General features: G+C 48.3%; 7 protein-coding genes across 7 annotated transcripts; 3 read left to right on the top strand and 4 right to left on the bottom strand.

The window, feature by feature from the left end:
• Positions 1-14: 14 nt before the first annotated feature.
• VE01_00810 (uncharacterized protein) lies at positions 15-3,359 on the bottom strand. The gene has a single exon (XM_018270338.2). The coding sequence runs from the start codon at positions 2,778-2,780 to the stop codon at positions 120-122; it is 2,661 nt and encodes an 886-aa protein (XP_018134868.1). The 5' UTR covers positions 2,781-3,359; the 3' UTR covers positions 15-119.
• Positions 3,360-4,757: 1,398 nt separating this feature from the next.
• Positions 4,758-7,361, bottom strand: VE01_00809 (uncharacterized protein). The gene is made up of 3 exons (XM_018270337.2): positions 7,170-7,361; positions 5,951-7,049; positions 4,758-5,893 (listed from the first exon to the last, which is right to left on the bottom strand). Exons 2-3 carry the CDS (start codon positions 6,160-6,162, stop codon positions 4,921-4,923), a joined length of 1,185 nt encoding a protein of 394 aa, XP_018134669.1. The 5' UTR covers positions 6,163-7,049; positions 7,170-7,361; the 3' UTR covers positions 4,758-4,920.
• A 227-nt stretch (positions 7,362-7,588) lies between these two features.
• On the top strand, positions 7,589-10,439 carry VE01_00808 (uncharacterized protein). Its single transcript, XM_018270336.2, has one exon. The coding sequence runs from the start codon at positions 7,978-7,980 to the stop codon at positions 10,411-10,413; it is 2,436 nt and encodes an 811-aa protein (XP_018134670.1). The 5' UTR covers positions 7,589-7,977; the 3' UTR covers positions 10,414-10,439.
• A 665-nt stretch (positions 10,440-11,104) lies between these two features.
• On the bottom strand, positions 11,105-11,542 carry VE01_00807 (uncharacterized protein; the record flags this gene model as incomplete). The annotated part of the gene is made up of 1 exon (XM_018270335.1): positions 11,105-11,542. One exon carries the CDS (start codon positions 11,540-11,542, stop codon positions 11,105-11,107), a length of 438 nt encoding a protein of 145 aa, XP_018134673.1.
• Positions 11,543-12,181: 639 nt separating this feature from the next.
• VE01_00806 (uncharacterized protein) lies at positions 12,182-14,680 on the top strand (the record flags this gene model as incomplete). Its single annotated transcript, XM_018270334.1, has 4 exons — positions 12,182-12,649; positions 13,443-13,558; positions 13,601-14,116; positions 14,674-14,680. The coding sequence occupies 4 exons, from the start codon at positions 12,182-12,184 to the stop codon at positions 14,678-14,680; spliced, it is 1,107 nt and encodes a 368-aa protein (XP_018134960.1).
• Positions 14,681-15,145: 465 nt separating this feature from the next.
• Positions 15,146-19,370, bottom strand: VE01_00805 (uncharacterized protein). The gene has a single exon (XM_018270333.2). It carries the CDS (start codon positions 19,227-19,229, stop codon positions 15,228-15,230), a length of 4,002 nt encoding a protein of 1,333 aa, XP_018134671.1. The 5' UTR covers positions 19,230-19,370; the 3' UTR covers positions 15,146-15,227.
• A 132-nt stretch (positions 19,371-19,502) lies between these two features.
• On the top strand, positions 19,503-21,570 carry VE01_00804 (uncharacterized protein). The gene is made up of 5 exons (XM_018270332.2): positions 19,503-20,105; positions 20,153-20,227; positions 20,276-20,322; positions 20,376-20,622; positions 20,734-21,570. Exons 1-5 carry the CDS (start codon positions 19,875-19,877, stop codon positions 21,043-21,045), a joined length of 912 nt encoding a protein of 303 aa, XP_018134672.1. The 5' UTR covers positions 19,503-19,874; the 3' UTR covers positions 21,046-21,570.
• Positions 21,571-21,579: the final 9 nt, after the last annotated feature.

Below are 21,579 nucleotides of genomic sequence, written 5' to 3'. Positions count from 1 at the left end.
ATGGAATAACAGTACTTGATTTCTACCAGTCTAGTGCGCGACTATTGACATCGCTTTCTATCCCCATTCCAGCAATTTTTCTTAATGATAATCCCAGTCCGCATTACGACACAGCCATCCTACACAATCGTAGTGATACTAACGCTTCTCCGCGATTCACCCTTAAGCTTGAAGGGCCGATGATCGCCAGTCTTCCGATCAGTAGCTCTGCTGCTTCCGTACAAATTCATGTAATTTCTGCCAGACCGAGGTCTCAAGACAGGCGTTGCTTCTAAACTTCTCATCCACTCTTCCAGTTCCTCATGCTTCGACTTTTCTTCCAGCATCCCGCGATGGTCGAGAGTCCTCTCAGAAGGATAGCCGCCTCCATCCACTCCCTCCTCACCTTTTCCGTTCTCTGTCCCCTGCCTGGCTTTCTCTTCGCGTGCCGCCATCAATTTTTGTCTCGCACGCGCGGCCCTCTGGCTAATCCTCCTCAACAACCTCCTTTTCCCTTTCCGCGATATCGCATCTCTCTTCCACGATCCATCGCTTTCCGCATCATCAGAGATAATAGACACATCATCCAGGGCCTCTGCTCCCCATGGTGCTCTGTCATCTGCTGCAGATGACAAAGCACCATCGATCTCCGCATCTTTGATATTTTCTACGCCCATCACGCGTCTCCAGCTCTCACCGCTTCCCATACCCAGAGCACCTCGTAGACGACGCGCTGAGGCTCGCTTCCATAGCCGCAGAGTATTTTCTGCCGTTGACTCTCTGCCATCGCGGGTGGCACTAATCTGGCCCGAGGCTGCGACATCGCTGCTCCACAGTGAGGGCTTCGGCCGTGAGCCTACTGGAACTCTCACTAGACTATGGGTGGAATGTCTCCATGGCGATGGCTTGGGTTGCGAAATGGTTACTGGTGCCGCTAAACCTTGTTTTCCTAACAGTGGATGCTTAGACTGTGTAATCAAAGAGACATAGTAATCTCTCCAAATGTCATAAGCAGGCCCAAGGTCTAGCGCCGAGGTGCGTAGATTGGCAGCCGGAATTTCAACCAATGGCGCATTAAAGGTCGAAATTGGCGGGAGCCAGACACCATCGGCGATGGGTTTTGGTGTGCAGATGGAAACCTGCTGAGTCACATAGCTTGGAATCATCACTTCGGAGAGCGAGAGAGATTTGTCAATGTCATAAGGCGTATCTGAAACCTCCTCGGAGGGGTGCTCCCAGACAGTCTTAAATGTTCTATTTATACCCATGATTGCAGTCCCGCCGCCGTATGATTCTATATCTTCAATAGGGGCTGGGTCGGGCTCTCGGGGACATGAGTTAGGAGACCGAGTCACCAAATCGACCTGTGCCAGACTAGTCGCAACGCTCCACGTCGAAGAAAAAAGGTTCTGTGGGTTTCCGTCGTCTTCCCAGACTATCTCATGTATACTCTTTCCTGTCATCAGCATGGGGATGATGCTCGTTTGTTGAGATATAAAATAGCCCTTTCGCCCGCGGTTTAAGACTGACACCGATGCTGTATGGATATTTGAAACGGAGAGCGCGACCCTCGACTCGAGATTTTTGCGCGGAGCTCCAAACCAGACCATTGATCCGCTGCTTGATTTCTTGACTCTTCCCTTCCAACCAAGCCCAACCAGGGATTTCTTCTTCTTGACCAAGGCAGTCTCTTTTGGATCTGGTCCAATAAATTGGCTCTTCATCTGGTTTTTCAAACTTCTGATCTCCTCAGATGTAATCAAATACTCGGCCGGCAATGCCATCGATCGAATGCTGCGACGGTATTCTCGAAGCATCGCAGCGTCATTCATGTCAGCGCTGACGTTGTGCGTAGGTGGCTGAGCGAGAGTGTTTAGAACGGCAATGGCGCGTCGGAGAGTGACTATTGTGGGAAGTTCCATCTGATGTGGTATATTGCCTTGGATGTTTTGTTTTGTAGCCATCTCAGTTACTGTATCGGTTCGTCTGCCATGGCTGAATAATGCATTGCGGCGAACAGTAATAGTGCTATCACTTCGGCCAAGAGACCCAACCTTCGTGCCTCGGATCAAGTCCATAGACTTTTTTACCAGAGTGGTAACAGTATTCGTGTTTCCACCAGAGGGCATCGCTTCATCATTCGAAACAGAAGCTGATTTCTTACCCCAGGCTCTTGCCGGCAGATTCGCACGGGTGGCATCACTGCCACTTACTATCATTGGCTCACCCTTTGCAATGGAAAACCCCAAACAAGAAATAGGTAGAAGCTGTGGAAGATGTACCTTCGGCAGATAACAGCAGAGTATGCGAATCATGTCTCCAGTTGGGTTATCGTCATCCCTACTAGGCGGATCACTGTGCGATTGGTTGAGTGATGGCGTTAAGAACCCAACGCTAGCCTCCTGGCAGTCGTAGAAAGCCTCTTCGAGGCTTTCTCTTGGAGACCGCCGAGAATTATATCGGCGGGTAGCTTCTGCTGCACCAATGCTTGTGGCACCGACTACTCCTGGTGGAGTAGGCAGTCGGCGAGACCGTGTGGAAGCAGTCAATGGTATTGTGAGAGCTGGTGGATCCGAAACTGCAGCTCGTCTTCGACCATGGATGGCGCATGTATGATTGTGATTACTCCTGGCCCTCAGAACATTTGCCGACAGAGGCAAATCATGAAGCGTAGACGGCCTGTATTGTTTTGTCCGAGGTCTTTGAGTGGCAATTCCATGTTGTTTCGTGGCATTGTTCGTATCTAACCTGTTGGAAGAGGTCCTCGTGTTTGAGCTTGAAGCTAGATGCAGTGGAGACATGGTCGGGTGGAGGCGAGTATTCTGGAGCCGCGTAATGGTAGGAAATATTTGACTCTCAGACTTGAGGGAAATCCTTCGCACTTCTCCAGCCTTCAGCGCCCACAATGAGTTTCATATGTAGGGTCAAGGACCACACAGACACCGAGAATGGAAATTTTGGAGCCGTAGAAATCCAGAAGCCGCGTAATGTGAAGTAGAATCGTCGATGGCGATGGGAGAAGATCACTCCAGGTGGCCCCAGAGAGTGCACAGTCTTCCATCCAACCTTATTCCAAGCCAATCCTGGCCTTCTCCCGTATATCCAAATCAATATCCCAAAAGGGGCAAATTGTAACAAAGGAATGAATGTTGGGTGGTCGGTAATAGTCGATATCAGGTAAAAAAATTCTCCGGATACCAAGAAGCAGCGTAAAATGAGGAGATAGAGACGGTTGGAGAGAATGGCTGCGCAGTAAGACGGAGCGGGATATATAATAAGGATAGTGGTGAGGATATTGATGAAGGATGACGCAGAAGGATGGCTGACAAGTCAAACTTTTAGTTATTTAGGCTGACATAGCACCTACCGGCCAAGAAAAGATGGTAGGTAGCCAGCCATTGATGGAAAGAGCGATGGGGAGTTGATGGAAAGATAAAGGAGGAAGGAGCGAGGGAACTTGCACCTGCCGTCCATTGCTATTGTGGATTGCATATTACAGTATTTATCTGAAAAGAGCGAGAAAGAGCAAAATGGTTTGAGTTGGCGAGCTTATGCTCAGTATCGGTCTGCTTTTTTGCCCGCGTCAACGTCATCGTGTGAAGTTCTCGCCATTATAAAGTCAGAACAATACACGGTAGCTATTCTCACATGTTGATCCTTGGAACACTGCGCAAATAGCAAAGTCGTATTCAGAATGTTGCTAACCTAAATCTGTACAAACAGCAGTTTATTTAATGAATATATTGCAATTTTCATCCGGGGAACATTTTATATCTGGCCTCCGAATAGGCACACATCTGTTAGTATTTGATAGCCAACATACCACTGATATGCATTTATTTGTTTGATGGTATTGTTCGAAGTATTATATTAGTGAACAGCCTTGACGAAATTTTACAAAACCTTTTCATTGCAACGCGCTGCGAAACGTGTATTAGACTCGCAGGCAAACAACCTGAATTTGATATGCTCCCATATGAAGGGACAGCACTACAGAAGCGTGAGGCACCTCGGCGGATAAATGCTAATAATGTGGATCCACGCTTACCTCCATCCTCGAATCGCTCACCGCGTAATAAGAAAGGGGGACCGAAAGCTGCGAAACCTCAGGGGATTGTGAAGCCAGAAACCACATCTACGAGCAGGGCCAGAAAACAAAAGAAGCGACCAGGAAGCTGAGCAGCTATCCTCTTTTTACTTCGAACACAACTTATACCCTCCGAAAAGGAACTATCTAGAATAACACGCCTTGCCCAAGCATGCAGGACATCCAGAGCAAAGCTTCCATCTTGGTACAAGCCTCCACGCGCGAAGAGTCTACAACAGCGCCCAATACGGCCCTGTTTTTCCGGCCGCGGCCTCGGGGACAGCAAACTCCAGGTAGGAGGTGCACTCCTCGCTCCGGGCCAATATAGTGGCCAAGATGTTGGATGTATTTGGCCGGGGCGGAGCCAGGATGTGATGACTGGGTGGACTTCTAGGCTATGATGGCCGCTGTAGCAACTCATCTGCGGGTAACACTCGTCAAGAATGAGAACAGCCAAGAGAGACTCCATCTAGCTTTGAACCATGTTATAAATGCACAATAAAGCGTCACGCCAATCAATTAATTACCCATGCTTCAATGCTCCCTCTTCATGACATGCCCCGCAACACACCGCTCAAGAACGACTCTTGCCAGCGCGCCCTGTCATCCCACCACCACAGCCCCAGCCAACTCGCCCCCACAGTCTCGGCCCGTCTTCCTCGGCGGCTACACAGGCCCCTGGAACGCCATACCCCCTGACACATTCCAGGCGCTTCAGCTGGAGTGGTACATAATTTCTAATTTACTGGACATCACACAAACAAAGGGACATTATGAGTTTTTGAGAACTTTGTCATTAGGTGGCATATCAAAAAATTATTTTCCCTGCTTTTAACCCTTCACACCAAGCCGTACTACTGATAGATATAGCAGAACTCCCCATCCGCACCACCCAACGTCGCCAAGAGATCCTTCAACTTAGGCACCTTTCCATTGACCTGGAAGAACTGATCATCCTCCAGCGTCGTCGGCACCCCATCACCCGCCATATGCGTCTGCCCCGCAATAGCATTCTGCCTCGTCGCCAGATCCTGATTCTGCCAGATCCACCAGATCCGATCAACACTAGCATGGTGCAACCAGAACGCCGGGTCTCCAGCGCTCGCGAAGAAATCACCTCCCGGGTCACCACCGACAGTGAAGTGGCCCCCGGCGTGCACCCCGAGGATGCCCTCAGCAAATACACCTTGCATGTAATCCTGGAAGTCGGAGATGTTATCGCGTGTGGTCAGCAGCGAGACTGTGGCGTTGGTGCGCGTGGATACGGCGGCATTCTCGGAGATGTCGCGGCGCAGGCAGCGTGGGTTGTAGCTGTATCCGTCGGGTGTGGGGTTTGGTGTTACGCCGTCTAGGGTGCCGGCCACGGGTCCGAGGGAAACGACCATGTCTTTGAAGGGGCCTGATGTGACGCAGCCGCCGCCGTTGCCAGGGATGATTACATCGAATGGCGGGGGTGCACCGGCGACTGCAACGGGGGTGTGCTCGAAGTAGGAGCCGTCACCACTGAGGGATTCATCGGACCCGTCGAAGAGGAGGGAGTTGACGGGGTCGAGAGCGTACTTCCCCCAGTTCCAGTAAGGCTGGTGCCCCTGGTAATTGCACTCATTACGCAGGGCTTGCTCGTAGGTCCAGACGTAATATCTGTGCCAGCCAAGGAAGTTGCCTGTGGAGTGGATAAACAACGTTTGGTTGATGTGGGTTCCGACGAAGTCATCGTAGCGGCTACGAACGCCGGGGATGATGCTCAAGGGTGTGGTGGGTGGCGTTTTCTGGAGGCAGAGCACAGCATCGATATAATCAAGGCGTTCTTGGCGAGAGAAGGCCGACCTAATCAGTTAGCTGACTGGGTTTAATGGCCTACAGTGGGCATGGGGAGATTCATACCATTCACGTCGAATGACGGCGTTTTCCAATGTGCAGTTGCCTGCGGGAGGGTTGCTTTTAGTCCATGCTTTGAGTTTGGCAAGACCCTTAGCAGAGATGGCATCTACAGCGTCGCCGCCGTGGTTGCCATTTTCAGGACGGTGGACACTAGAACCAACCACGGTAGTGGCAAAGAGAGATGCCACAAGAATATTGGAGACGCTGGCCAACATGGTGAAAGAGAAGAACAAATATATGATATTTATTTGCTTTGAAGAGGATGAGAGAAGAGACTGATTCTACAAAAGCCACGGAGAAAGCAATTGAGAAAAGATACCCACATCAGTAAGAAGGGCCGAAGTTATTTATATGCGTCTAGATATTTTGTGACACCGGCATCGGGGTACTGCGTCCGTGCAGGGTAGATTTGGCAGAATATGCTTGCACAATTGGGGGCCTTTCGCATTCCTTGCAACCTACCGCCGTATGAGATTCGTTGGCCGAAGGCCTGGGCTGGCTATGGGCGGAGATTGGCTGTCAATATGGATGTAATAAGCTGGGAGCCGCATATGCGTTTGTGCCGCATGCTTATATTGGATCCATATTGCATCTTCCAACCGCATGAGTAGTGAAACAGATATAGTGAACCTTCTCTCAACCTCGCTTGAAGGGAGTCTGACACGGCTATATAGGGTAGAATTGTACTATAGTCAGCACAATATGATGCCAATTAATTTGGACAACGCAGCATCCGAGCTCCTCAAGCTGAGTGCCGGGGGGCTAGCGCACAGTTCATTATAGGGGTTCTCTTCGGGGTTGGGGAGATTAGAAAACCACTGAGGAGCTTGGAAAGCGAGTCGCGAAGAGTTCGTCTAATATTTCATAAGACTCTGGGTAAACATAACCCGACTCACAGTGATATCTCAAAATGTTGTAGATCACTACTGCACGTTGTCGGATTTTCTCTGTGGCTCGGTGTAGCTCTGGCGAGGAGTCCGAGGGTGCATATTATAGGACATAGTCTGTATTATATAGCCACGGTCTACGCAGGCACCGCGCGTCTTAGCCGGAATGCGAGGCTACAGGCAAGCCACAACGCTTTTCTCGCGCCTAATACGATCTGTGTCGACAATATTATTAGCCTCCGTTTGGACAAGACTTGCTGACAGCTGACAGCTGACGGCGGGTGCGGAGCGTAATATAGAGTGGATAGTAGTGGATTGGAGTTGGTATAGCTCACTTCATAGTGTTCTCTCGTAGCGCGATATAAATGGTGCTAGTGCAGATCTCAGGAGAAAACCCCCCACAAGAGGATGATTAAAAGGAGATCATGAGTAGATCAGGAGAAGATTAATAAACGGTCAACAAAAGCTGAGGGCGACCTTCCTGTATGAGTAGACCGCAATTTCCATTTGCTCTTGGCTGCCTTGGCTGCTCTCAATTTAAGTCAAGTACATAAATAGTAACAAGGTATACGAAAAAACGTGACTTTAACGGTTGTGGCTTCGCACGGTCCATGCACGTGCCGGCAGTTTCAGTCAACTCCGCCCGGCTTCGCTGTTTATCCGGACCCCCAAAATTACGTCACTTTCTCGTGACCTGGGTGGATAATTATAACTGCTTTAGGTATTCATAGATTTTGTTGATACAAAGTGCGAACAACGTTGCGATGCTACTATTTAATGCAGAGGAAATAACTTAGTTATAGCTAATCAAGAGCCAATGGATTTAAAAATGCTATACTTATACTTATACTTATTCGTATAGTCTAGGTTTGATATGCCTGTTTGCGCTTGTCCGCGGACGTCTCTGACGCTTCCGGAACCATGAATGGAAGACGTCATCATGCTTTTTCAACTCCATCGACAACCCCGCCAGCCTTTCCTTCCATCCCACATACTCTTTTCTACCTTCTTTTTCTTTGCCGTTTATTGTCTTCCCTCTGTCATTCTGAAATTCTCAGATCCTTCTGCCGAATCCCTGACAGGAAACAAGTTCATCAGCTATAAACGACCCAGCCTCAATTGGTTTCCAGCATATCCAAAAACATGGCTACGCCAGCTGAGACCGATATAGCGGTCAAGAGCATTTCACCATATGGCAAGGCCAGATCAACCGTGTCGGGTGCCCCATTGGCGCCTGACGAGCTGAAAAAGATAGATGACTATATGAGAGCTTCCTTATATCTTTGCCTTGGCATGATACACTTGAAACAGAATCCGCTTCTCAAAGAGCCTCTCAAGGTCGAACATTTGAAGGCAAGACTACTTGGTCACTGGGGATCAGATGCCGGACAGATATTTACCTATATCCATGTCAACCGAATGATTAAGAAGTACGATCTGGACGCATTTTTCGTTTCTGGACCGGGTCATGGCGCACCTGCAGTCCTTTCCCAGGCTTATCTTGAAGGGACATATAGCGAGGTTTACCCTGATAAGTCTGAAGATGAAGACGGAATGAAACGATTCTTCAAGCAATTCTCATTCCCAGGCGGCATTGGAAGCCATGCAACACCAGAGACTCCAGGCAGCATTCACGAGGGCGGAGAGCTTGGTTATTCCATCTCTCATTCTTTCGGCGCAGTCTTTGACCATCCGAATCTCATATCTATCACCATGGTTGGGGACGGAGAGTCCGAGACGGGTCCTCTTGCGACCAGCTGGCACAGCACAAAATTTCTCAACCCAATTACAGATGGTGCTGTTCTCCCAATCCTGCATCTGAATGGATATAAAATCAACAACCCAACAATATTGGCTCGCATCAGTCACCGTGAGCTTGAGGCTCTCTTTATTGGATACGGCTGGCAACCATACTTTGTTGAAGGAAGCGACCATGAAACCATGCATCAAGCTATGGCGGCCACCGTGGAAAAATGTATCACAGAAATCCGCGGATACCAAAAGAAAGCGCGCGACTCCGGGAAGGCGTTCCGCCCCTTTTGGCCAATGATCATTCTTCGCACTCCTAAGGGATGGACTGCTCCTCGAGAAATTGATGGCCATTTCCTCGAAGGTTTCTGGCGCGCCCATCAAATCCCAATCCCCGATATTGCTAAGAATAAGAAGCACTTTGCCATCTTTGAAAAGTGGATGCGAAGCTATGAGCCAGAGCGTCTCTTCCAAGACGGTAGGCTTATCTCCGAGCTAAGGGAGCTTCCCCCGAAAGGCAACAGCCGTATGAGTGCCAACCCCGTCGGGAACGGCGGGATATTGCGCAAGCCATTGCATATTCCAGACTTCCGTGACTATGCAATCAAGGTGGCCAGAAATGGGCACGCTTTGGGCCCCTCAATGGAAAACATGGCTCTTTTCCTCCGCGACATCATCGCCAAGAACCAGACTAACTTCCGTGTCTTCGGACCCGATGAGACTCAGTCCAACAAGCTGGATGGGATCTATGCAGCTGGTAAAAAGGTGTGGATGGCTGAGACGTTTGAGGAAGATGCCGACGGAGGAAATCTCGCTTTTGCAGGACGAGTGATGGAGATGCTCTCTGAACACACTGTCGAGGGTTGGTTGGAGGGCTATCTCCTATCAGGGAGACACGGCCTCCTTAATTCCTACGAGCCCTTTATCCACATCATTGATTCGATGGTTAACCAGCACTGCAAATGGATCGAGAAGGCGCTTGAGACAGAATGGCGCGTTAAGATTGCCTCGTTGAACATTCTTCTCACCGCCACCGTCTGGCGCCAGGATCACAACGGTTTCACCCACCAAGACCCCGGATTTTTGGCTGTCGTGGCGCAAAAGTCTCCGGAGGTTGTGCGCATCTACCTTCCCCCCGACGGGAACTGCTTGCTCTCCGTGATGGACCACTGCTTCCAGTCTGAGAACTACGTCAACGTCATTGTGGCCGATAAACAGGAGCATTTGCAGTTCCTGTCCATGCCCGACGCAGTCATCCATTGCACCAAGGGTATCGGAATCTGGGAATGGGCCTCTAACGATAAAGACGCCGAACCCGACGTTGTAATGGCCGCCTGCGGTGATATCTCCACCCAAGAAGCCCTCGCAGCCGTCGCCCTCCTCCGCCAGCATGTCCCTGACCTCAAGATCCGCTTCGTCAACGTCGTCGACCTCTTCAAACTCATCTCTGCCGCGGACCACCCCCACGGTCTCACTGACTCTGCTTACTCTGCCATCTTCACGGCTGACAAGCCCATCATCTTCAACTTCCACAGCTACCCCTTCCTCATCCACCGCCTGACGTATAAGCGCCCTGGCAACACGAACATGCACGTCCGTGGATACCGCGAGAAGGGAAATATCGACACGCCGCTCGAGTTGGCGATTAGGAACCAGACGGATCGGTATAGTCTTGCTATGGACGCGCTGCAGCGCTTGGAGGGTGAGCTGCATAATAGGGGCGCGGCGACGAGGGAGGCGCTGCTGGATGAGCAGATCAGGATGCGGAACTGGGCGTTTGAGCATGGGACGGACCCGGATGAAATTACCAACTGGGTATGGCCGTATTAGTTGCGTGTGGGGGAGGGTTGAAGGGGGGAGGGTATAAAAGTTGACAGAGTAATGTATCTCTATTTAGTGCTATTTGGTGATATATAGTCACATACGTTGATCAATAAAGCTCTTTGAATTATAGATGTATATCAATGTATATCATTTACCGAAACTTGTGACTCTATTCTTCCACCTCATTGATGGATGTTCATCTATCTCCGAAATCGTTCAGCTTATGAACGACGGATATGACAAGTACTTCGGGTGGAATTTATGGAATCTCCTTTGGCGATGGAAAAACAACAACTGAGTTTCGACGCCCACCAGGAGTAAGAAATGTTGCCGAATCTCGCTGTCACCGTTCCTGCTACGGCGTCCCTCGTCTCACCGAACTCCTCCTACCAGACCACCATTCTTGTTACTGGTCCGCTCTTCTCACCGTTATATCAACCCCCACCATTAGCAATGGAGCCCGTTGGGAAATTCCATAGGCGACAGACTACTGTAACCTAACTAGAAAATGTAGTACTGGTGAATGGGTCATGTTAGGTAGCCAACCTTCCTTGTAGCCCATCCTGCGAGTTTCACTCGTAGCTAGAAGGGTGACTTCAGTGAAGATCGGTAGCAGAGCTGATGCAAGACAGAGTTGTCCGCCACTTTAATGATTTATACTGACAGTGCTAACATTAACAGCTATATAATTGGTATTCTAGGATCTTGTCAGGCCTGTATGCTCGCCGCCATACTTTTCAATCAGATCCTGAAGGTCATCCAAAGCTTTCTGTCGAACATCTGCACCATTCGGAACCCCTGCCGAATACATGAGCTTGGTCTTAACCCCGTACAATTTAAGCCGGTCATCCCATTCATCAGCCGGCTCGCTCTTCTTGAACTGTTCTGCATACTCTTGTCGGTAAGCTTCATTTTCCACCATCTTGTGATGGTCAACTCTCCATATCCCAATCTCCATCTCATTATGCGCGTAATATGCTGCAGCATCAAAGATATAGATATTACCATTCGTAGAATCGGTGCCGATGTTACTCTCCCAGAGATCGCCATGGATGAGGCAAGGCTTGATGCTTCTGCCATCTCTTTCCAGAATGCCAATAAGCCTTGGAATAACTTTAGTAAGCGTATCCTCCATCGCAATGTCCAGCTCCGTCTAGTGCCCATTCATCTTAGCATCTAGTTCCCAAAGCCCTTTTAGAAGTCTCGAAAAGCAGGAGGTCCAGGAGGGGTCCCATTGTCCAACCTCTTGCGGTTGCCAGCCATCATAAGTTGGGAGATAGAAGCCAAATTTCCCAGTTGGAGAAACAGATGTCTTGTGCAGGTCTGCGAGGTCTCCAGCTATTGTGAAACAAAAGTCCGCCTTCAGCAAACACAGTCCGCGGCAGAAAATGAAAAACTTATGTCACTACTCGGGACATTTTCAAATTCGGAGGACGATTATACATATATTTTGCAGTTACGGAGGCAAGGAACCTGCCATGGTGCCTTTTCAGTTGAAGAAATTCAAGATTGGAGAGACAACCCATTCAAGTCTAAAATACTATGGATTTATGGGCAACCAGGAGGCGGAAAATCTGTTACGACAGCTGTTTATATTCAAGATATGAAACGGAGGGGCCTTTCGTGTGCATACTACTTTTTTCGATACGGAGACTCCCGCAAAAGGTCGCCAGGCTCCTTATTACAGTCTCTCATTTATCAAATTGCTCAGGAACTACCCATATTTCGCAAATCATTGGTTGCAATGAAAGACTATGGAGTTGCTATCGAAAAAATGTCGCCACAGATGATTTGGAATAGGATATTCAACGATGTTTTATTTAAAATCGAAGCGCCAAAGCCACTATATATTATTATCGACGCTCTCGACGAGGCCGATTCGATTAGTACGATCGTGGGATTCTTCCAGAATATTGAAAGGTCTCGCATGCCCGTCCGGCTACTAGTTACCAGTCGAAAATTACCAGATATTACTACAGCCTTTGACCGCATTGCTCCAGCGTCGTTACTTACTAGGTTGTCATTATCTGATAATTTAGACGACATCAGATTATGTGCAGAGAGCGAGATGGAATATATGCATGGCAGTTTGAAATTCCGACAAGAAGTCCTCGAAGCAATAATCAGCCGTGCTGAAGGGAACTTCCTATGGGTAACTCTCGCTATCAAAGAGGTCCTACAGTGCCACAGTCTAGAGGACATATCACAAGTTCTCGAGGAAATGCCATCTGGCATGGAGTCCGTATATAAGCGGATGGAAGCTACAGTGTGTCGTCTCGCTAGGCCATCTGATCTTGCTATTGCGAAATCAATCCTATCTTGGGCTGCATATTGTCAGCGCCCTCTAACTGTCAATGATTTCCTACAAGCATTACCTCGCGATATACCGGTTATTATTGATCTGCGGTATACCATTGGACAACTCTGCGGTCATTTTGTCGTCGTCGATAGCAACAACGCAATAGTTCTAGTCCATAAAACAGCCCGGGAATACCTACTCAAAACTGCAAATCTACCTTTTGAATTTAATTCGGAGCATATACATGAAAATTTATTTCAGCAATCAATTGGTATATTTTTAGAGCAAACGTTCCGACAAAAACTAGGCCAAAAAGAAAGGCTCAGCCAAGAGGATGCACCACCATTTGCTATTTATGCTGCGGCTTCGTGGGCATACCATCCCTTGCCTGACTTGTTAAATTTCTTGACTCGTCCTCTGTCCTCCTGTGGATTCGGATTGTGTAACCCCCGAGAAAATTCCGGCTATTAAACATGACGAATTTGTCACTGCAATGAGTTTCACTAGCACTGGGACACACCTTGCAACGTATGGCTATCAAACGACAAAAATATGGGACGTGACTACGAGGAAGGAGTTATACACAATAAATAATCCCCCGGAGTCACACGCCCTTACCATCGTTTTCTCAGGTGGCGATACAAAGTTAGTTGTGGGTCTCAACAGTCGCAAAGTCGCAGTAGCCTCCTATCTGGAGTCATTAACGTGGACTCCAATAAATTCCGAGTTTTTACAGGGGGCTGAGACGAATGCATATGTAAACACACCTACGACTATGGCATTTAATACAGATGCTACCTTAATGGCAATTGGATACCGTGGCTCTGCATTGGAAGTGTGGGATATGGTTGAGTTAGTGCGAGTAAGCGCATGCAAGAGACGACTTACATACAGCGTTGGTCCTAACGCAGGCTGGACTGGTGTTATTAGAGCTGTCTGGCATCCGAGTGGAGAAATTCTGCTTGGAATCTATACTGACGGCACTGTCTTTAAATGGAATCCAGTTGAAGAAAGTGACCACCAAGAGTTAGAAGCCGACATATACTATTGTCCATCAGAGATCCAGTGTAGCCCAGATGGCGTTCTTTTTCTATTAAGTGACCAGGACGGTTCTGTTAGACTCTACAGCTACGAGCATTTCTCATTGCTATATAAACTCTCCGCCGAGGATGTCATTACAGACCTCTGTTTCGGCATGGATAGCAGGCGCTTTTATGACCTTCGTGGGTCATACTGCAACATATGGGAGCCGAGTGCGCTTGTTAGACTTCCCTACTCAGATTATGGCAGCAGCAAAAGCGACCCTGAATCTATGAGTGTAGTCATTTCGAACCATCCTTCTGAAGAATTTGTGGATGCGCCAGTGCAAATTACTGCTCTTGCCGCGAGACCGCTCGGTGGCTTATTCTGGTATGGAAACGAAGATGGTCTAGTAGAAATTAACAATGTGTCTATATTGAAATCTCAAAGGGCCGGAAACACAAAGTGGGGAGGAGCAGTCCAATTTCTCATCTGGCATGAGGATGGGAACTATATAGCATATTCAGATTTCGATTCTTTTACGGTGAAAGAATGTGTTCTTGCACCTAACGGGGACATGTTTGCATTTCAGACGCTCTTCAACAAAGATTGCCACCGAGAAAGTGGCAAGGTACACCAAATCCATCTCCATCCCCGAGGCCGCTTCTTACTCATTGCTGGTTATAAATTCGCCATCATATATGACATCTCAACAAAGGAGGCCTGTGCAAAACTAGAATCAGACGGCAGTCAGAAATGGGCCAATCATCCCATTATAGGGGACCAGCTTCTTGCCTGTAATATCGACACTGTCTCATCTTATTCATGGAAAGGCTTGGAAATAATGAGACAGTGGGATATTAACAAGCCTCACTTGGCGGAAACAAAAATTGGACAAAAGGGAGACATCAGCACGACATCGATCATTTTACAAGTTAATAGACAAGCCCATGATTATGTCGATAAAATTCTTGTCTCCACTACTCGAAACTACGCCATCATGTCTATCTCACAGGAAGGACCCTATGATAATCGCAGGTCGGGTATTCAAATAATTAATTTATCCGACATCCAAGACCTAGATGCGTGCAAAATTTCTCCGGTTCAAATACCAAATGAGATAAATAGCACGATCGAATACCCCTTAGGAATTATTGGGAAGGACAGGCTAGTGTTCATTGATCGAAGTTTTTGGATCTGCTCATGGAGCATCGGCTCAGAGCAAGAGAAAGAACAGCGGCATTTCTTCCTACCGAGGGACTGGGTGACGACGGAGATGCTTGGGTTGTGTGCGGTAACAGGTGATGGGATAGTGTTGGTGCCACACAAAGGCGAGGTGGCTGTCATCCAAAGTTCTCTTTACACCAGGCGGCAGTAGTATTTTGGGCACACATATGTTTTCGTTTGTCAAATATTACGCAGCATGGTATTTTCTTCTTATGCACTATATCTAGAACATAATTTCTTTGAAAAGTTACTACATCTCATATATTGAAATTGCTCAATCTCTGCTCATCAAAATCTTCCAAAGACCACTCTGTGCCCTCCTCCACTCTGCCACCTTCTCCCGAATACCTTCGTCAAAATGGTTCTGCCACTCTTCAACCATATTCACAACGCCGCGGACAACATCTTCAGACAATGCGCCCTTGTTAGGCTTCTCTAGGATTTCCCGCCCCTGTCCAATAAGTTTCATCGCCACCGCAATCCTTACAAAATTCAGGGCTGATGATCTCAGATCCCCAGCTCTATCCGACGATCCCATAAGCTTTCCGATATATAGAGCTACACGAAGCTGTTCTTCGGCCGTATTGAGAAAGTCAGAAACGGTACACGCATCTTCGGCGATTACGTGCCAGCGCATCAAGTTAGCTTCAGGTGCGAGGAGATCGTTTAGCAATTCCACCATCTCGTTAGCAAAAGCTTTGCACTGATGGTCGACCTTCGTAGCGTCGGGAAAACAGGGATAAGGAAGGAGCCAAAGACGGAGTTTTGTCGTCGAAGGGAGAAGGCTGAGCTTGCGTTCTCGTGTATTCTTCTTCCTTTTGTCGGAAACTAACGCAGTGACTTTCTCAAGTACGAGTCTGCTAGTTGTAGTCCACGCCGAGGACGCTGCACGCATTGAATCCGCACCCTGGTGTCGGTAAGTGAACCACGTTGGAGGACGAAGATCTTTCACGAAGCCGCTCCAAATATCAGTGTAGTTTTCGTATTCAGTAAGAAACAGCGATGCGTGCATAAGGACTTTATCTAGCACTTTGTCGAAAGTTATGCCGTTGCGAACTAAAGGAACTGGCTTGGCATTATGGATCATGCTCACTAGCGTTTGAGTTCCAGAAGTACGGTACTGATCCATACTCTGCCCAAAGACAGACAGCCAGTGTTGAACTTCCGGGGTGTTGCAAAGATCAATGTTCTTTCTAAGCGACTTGTTGAAGTCTCTCAAGTCTGCAGACGGGGCGATAGTCATGACAATATGCTTGTTGAAATCATCTAACACCATGGTAGGAATTAACTCGAGGTAGTTTCCTACGAGAACTTCCCATACTTTTGGGGTGATTGGCGTCGGAGGAAGATCGTCCACAGTGAGGTTCGCTTTGTGCTTAGCTAGAAATAAAGCAACCCACTTCTGGTGTTCTCTCTGGGAAAGCCTGAGAGCAGGCAGTAGATACCGCGTCACAAATTCAGCCCTTAACTTCTTCAACCCGGGATACTGCGGCGAACAGGCTGCTGTAAGTGTAGCACTTAGCAGGGGTGGCAAGCCATCAGAGATGTCAGATACGTCTGGTAGACTTCCCGTTTCTCTAGCTTCCAACCAGTCCTCCTCCCGCAGTGGGCGACGCTCATTGATACTTCCAACAATGGGTATGACCGTTTCTAGCGCTTCCATAATTTTTTCGACTAAAGAATTAGATCTCCAGTTCTCGTCTGCGCCGCTGCACAGATTGTTTAGCAAGCTCAGCAGACTGCCTAGCGTGGCGAGTCGGATATCTCTGTGTGTCCCAGCTTTGAACAGCTCCACTAATACTTCCACTGCCGCGTCCGCGGAGATGAACTCGGCGTTATCGAGGAGCTGAGCTAGATGCTTGACTGTCGTGACCTTAACAAGTGATGTAGGCGGCGCTGACTTGGGTGGTTGAGCCTCGCCGACTTTGACGTACGATTGCTCTTCCAGCTTTTCGCCAATTGCAGTAGCAAAAGCGAGAAGCATTTGGTGGGCGTCTTTTGCAGACAAGGACTTCATGAATGGAACCGACAGAAATAGTCTATGCCAAGAGCTTGCATCTGGCCGATCTAGTATTGTTCGAAGGACAAGCTGTTGTGCCAGTTCTGGCTTCTCACTCTTTGTGAGCTGCAGTAGCAACTCATAAGACAGAAGCTCTATAGTATCGTCGCCCGACTGGCGTTCTTTCCGCATACGCGCCTCATTTCCGGCTTCGAGCATGGCCTTTGATGTAGCGGCGAGAGATGTTGGAGGGAGGGCGCTGAGAAGACGTTTGATCAGCTGATAGGATTGCTTGAGGAAAGCAACATCTACGTTCCCAAGCATGGTTAAAGTACCATCCCATATTGCAGTATACACATCGGACTCAGAGTCACGCAGATGCTTCTGAAGGGCTGCCGCGCGCTCAACACGGAGACTGATTGAAGCACCGAACAACGATGTCACGTCACCCCAATCCCGTTTTTGGAATGATGGCTCTCGTTTCGCTATGAGCATAATCTCGTGAAAAGTTTTCAATATCTCGTTAGCTTTTTCCACGCTTAATGCCACTTCGCCCAATGTAATGCCGTCTGGCAATGGTTTCGGTATCCCAGAGAGAAGCTCTATCCCCTCGGCAGTCATGACAGCATCATGAGCAAAGATCATTTTCACTGAAAGAGGATCACGAACAAACCGCTGTTGCCATGTGATGGTCTCGCCATACAGATCAAGACTACCGCTTGCGATGGCATAGGCAGAAGCTGATATTGCAAGCTTTGCTCTATCCGGCTGCTCTCTTGCAATAGCTGACTTCTTTCGAAGTTCATCAACAGCACTCTTGGCCCTCATCTGTATTTCTTCAGAGCTACGCTGAAGTAAAGTCAAAAGAAGAACAGCATTAAAGTTCTTCTGTGGCGCGATCCCGTGATTATCAAGAATCGTCGTTTTAGCCGGCGTCTGCAAAAAGCTATACCCCGGGTTCGCACGATAAAGACCATTCAGTAGTCTAACTGCTTGGTCCTTGCTTAGCTGGTAAAAGACATCGCTTGGCCACGGCTGCTCCGCAAGTGGGGTGAAGTCACTATCTGCATTTAAGTCGACTGCTTTCTTCGGAACATGGAGACAGTACAGTCGAAGTAGCGGCCATCTCAACTCTTGCTTCAGCCGTATGGTATTTGACGTGCTTAAAAAGTCTTTGCCAATTGTCTTCTGAGTCCCTCCTAACTGCAGACGGAGAGCGAGCGTAATGGAGTCTTCGTAGAGTTCTGGTGCTCTCTTCCAACGGGTACTCAACTTGAGCCACATGCCCTTCGACTGAAACGTAGACTTGAGTCCTGGCTTGGCCTCTAGTAACTTCAGCCCTAGCATGATGACATCTCGTAATTTAGCCTCAGACAGTCGTTTCTTAAGTGAACGATTGAGAAGGGAGAATAGCACGTCAGCTTCGGAGACCTGGGAGGGCCAATGCTTATCGTTTTTAATATCCTCTAGCCTAGATTGCAATATTTTAGTCGCAAAGGCCATCGATACTGACACGTTCGAATTTGGGCTAGGCTTCGGCGGTTGGCTATATACGAAAGCCTCGAGATATTGGCGAATATGGGCGTCCTCTTTCCCAGGGCCAAAGATACCATCGAATACTCGCTTCTGCAGCAGCTCGCCGTGGGTCTTTATCAAACGGCCTGAAGACAGATGCTCATAAAGAGGATTTGACTGATCTTTGGCGTCAAGTAGCTCCTTCACAAACTCAACTGAACATGCGGGTACTATCCGAGCATAGTGGTGTGTAATGGGACGCTTGTCATGTGTTTGGAGCTTCGATCCAGGATAGTGCGATGGAAGCAGTGCATGTAGCAAGCCCTCAATAGCTCTTTCTCGCGCAGCAGCCTTGTGGTGAGGGCGATGGCAGGATCCAATTGCTCTAGCAAGTTCCTTCACCTCTGCGACGGATACCCTTGCGAAGAGGTCGATGAGCCCATTCGTTCCGCCTATCGCTCTCCACGCTGATTCCCATTGCTCAAGCTTAGCTAGTTCTTTGCCGAATTGTTTGATGCCTTGTTTCCGAATTACTCGTGATGGCCCGCGGTGAATGCATAATACGATAGCATCAAGACATGAAACCCGGGGAATAAAGGCATTAAAGATGAGCGGCGACAAGTACTCGTGATCTACGGCTTCGAAGAGTGACTGGCAAACGCTAACGTCTGGATGACTTTGTCTAAGTTCGTCGAGATATGACACAAGTTCTTTGGGTGTGGCATTCCGGATTAGCGGTATGTTGAGACTGATTTGCGACATTAAGACCGTATTGAAATGGCACAGAGGAGCGAGGTTGGTAGAAGCAAGTAATGGTTTCGATGTTTGAAGGTCAAATAGTCGTACTCTATATTTATGTTCTGGTCCAAGCAGCGTCGGTGCCGTCCACGCCGTTGCCCGATCTGGCCGGTGGGCGTAGTGAAAATTATACCCTGCGATGCGTCACACCGTTGTAGGGTCCAGCACAACGCGCTTGAGCTTCTATTTCTGATAAATATGCTTAACGACCTCCTACATAATTAGATACGGATTCTACAATTATATTGTCAGTTGGCCTTAAGCTAATTTTTGGTCCAAGTGCAATTTTGCCAAGTTTCGATATACTAAAGAATATTAGTGCCACTTTTTACTATCCTTGGCCATGTTGGGGGTGCGGGGCAATTCCTCTACTACCACAAAATGTTGACTTGTACAATTCAAATATTTGGGGACGTACAAACATTCCTTCCTATTCCGTTTAGACCAGGTGCCGGTTGGCAATGGTTGTCAACGACACGCAACCGTTGTTGCCTATTAGCGACGCGAGATCAGCACCCAAAACTGGTCCAGGAATTATAAAATGCAGTCGTTCCCATACATCGTTCAAGTAGGTTATCAAAATCACTGACTCAGTTCCTAAATAAGACAATGTCCGAACAGACTCCTGAGCTCAAGACCTATTCCGGCAACTGCCACTGTGGGGCATTCAAGTTCAATATCCAAATCCCCGAGTTAAAAAGCTTTATTGAATGCAACTGCAATACCTGTTTTAAAAATGGCTACAAATGGATATTTACAGATACGAGCCATTTTAATATTGTTAGGGGAGGTGGAATATTGAAAGCGTATGACTTTGGAGCTGGCTCCATGATTCACAAGGTATCATCGGCAATTAATTTTTAGAATGACAAAACTCACGGCAATAGTTCTGCCCAACTTGCGGGACCAATGTCTTGGGCCTGCCTCACGGGAAAATCCAGGGTATCGATGTGGGAATTAATGTACGCAAGGCCCTTCTGATTCTATTGCGTGATTAATGGTGGTTGCAGGCCAGGACGTTGATGGGCGTCGATATATGGGCTCTCGAGAACAAGCCGTGAGAAGCTCTCACTGGCTCCCAGCAACCGTTCCACCCGCTAACAATATCAGATACGATGGCACTGCAAGTGAACCAGCATACAAGCCACAAGAATTCGCGGGCCCCCTGCCCCTTGCCGGTATTGAGAATTCGACCATCTTTACTGGAAGTTGCCACTGTGGCAATGTGACCGTGGCGGTCAAGGCGAAGCCTCTCCCAAGCAAGGGACAGACACTGCCAGAAATTAGAGGACCGGGGAGTCCCTTCGCCGAGCATACGGAATATGTTCAGGAATGCAATTGCAGTATTTGCATGCGGGTATGTATCTGTTTATTACACCGCAACCCCGCATTTTATATCTCCTTGCAGCTATTACTACCTTACTCAACTTTTGTCTTTCCGCAATCTGTTCAACTAACATTGCTCCAGAATGGCACAATCTTCTTCTACCCCCTCCGTCCTCAGGTCTCCATCTCAGACCCGACCAACAGCCTCACAGCGTACATGATGGGTCGCAAATTCCAGCAGCACAAGTTCTGCTCGATCTGTGGCGTGTCCGTCCATATTGGCAAAAAAGGGTTGCCGGAAGAAGCGGCAAATTGGCCAGATACAATACAGACCATATGGCCAGAGATATTGCCTGTGAATCTGCGAATATTGGATGGCGTGGACTGGGACCAAGTTGTTGTGAAGAGGAGCTGTAAGGCTGAGGAAATAGAGCCAAAGTATGTGGTTGATTGAGTGTGCTGGCGCATATATGTGCCTTGCCGTCTGGTTACACCATGTTGCGGAAGGAAGGGGCTCAAGTAGATATAGTCGCAGTGGTGGCTGACGCCCCGTGCAAGTCCTTGCAGTCAAAATCCGGTTCTCAAACCTTCCTGCATTCATTCAGCAACACAGTCTCTATAAACTTAATAGGGAATTCAATTGCCTCTGATGCACCTTGCCGTCTTGTTGTACAATGCCGAGGAGCCAAGGGGGCTCTATTCCGAAGTGATCAGCCACCCCATTCAAAACCTCACATTGAAACCCCGGTTCGCAAACCATACTGCGTCCATTGTTGTCTTGCTGTACGCTGCCGAGGCATCGAGGAGAAGCTCTCTCTTTCATGCTCATATTATTGTCGTACTTGGTTGTTAGTTCCTTCAAGATCTCACATGTCGAGAGTTCTGTTCTCAAAATCTACCGCATTTATGAAGCAGCAAAAGCCTATACAATAAATCAATATTGACGCATAAATATCACAATAGCCTCTTATGTACCAGGCGTATATCA

Source organism: Pseudogymnoascus verrucosus (assembly GCF_001662655.1).
Source record: "Pseudogymnoascus verrucosus strain UAMH 10579 unplaced genomic scaffold scaffold_2, whole genome shotgun sequence".
In the NCBI taxonomy this organism is placed as follows: domain Eukaryota; kingdom Fungi; phylum Ascomycota; class Leotiomycetes; order Thelebolales; family Thelebolaceae; genus Pseudogymnoascus; species Pseudogymnoascus verrucosus.
This window is presented reverse-complemented; position numbering and strand designations above follow the sequence as displayed.

What these genes read in the sequence shown, in the direction of transcription:
- VE01_00810 (XM_018270338.2), bottom strand. Translation starts at nt 2,780, where the DNA reads ATGTCTCCACTGCATCTAGCTTCAAGCTCAAACACGAGGACCTCTTCC.
- VE01_00809 (XM_018270337.2), bottom strand. Translation starts at nt 6,162, where the DNA reads ATGTTGGCCAGCGTCTCCAATATTCTTGTGGCATCTCTCTTTGCCACT. An exon ending in GCCGTCATTCGACGTGAATG is followed by an intron (nt 5,894 to 5,950) that starts GTATGAATCTCC and finishes CTAACTGATTAG; the next exon opens with GTCGGCCTTCTCTCGCCAAG.
- VE01_00808 (XM_018270336.2), top strand. Translation starts at nt 7,978, where the DNA reads ATGGCTACGCCAGCTGAGACCGATATAGCGGTCAAGAGCATTTCACCA.
- VE01_00805 (XM_018270333.2), bottom strand. Translation starts at nt 19,229, where the DNA reads ATGTCGCAAATCAGTCTCAACATACCGCTAATCCGGAATGCCACACCC.
- VE01_00804 (XM_018270332.2), top strand. Translation starts at nt 19,875, where the DNA reads ATGTCCGAACAGACTCCTGAGCTCAAGACCTATTCCGGCAACTGCCAC. An exon ending in TGGGCTCTCGAGAACAAGCC is followed by an intron (nt 20,323 to 20,375) that starts GTGAGAAGCTCT and finishes TAACAATATCAG; the next exon opens with ATACGATGGCACTGCAAGTG. An exon ending in ATTGCAGTATTTGCATGCGG is followed by an intron (nt 20,623 to 20,733) that starts GTATGTATCTGT and finishes ACATTGCTCCAG; the next exon opens with AATGGCACAATCTTCTTCTA.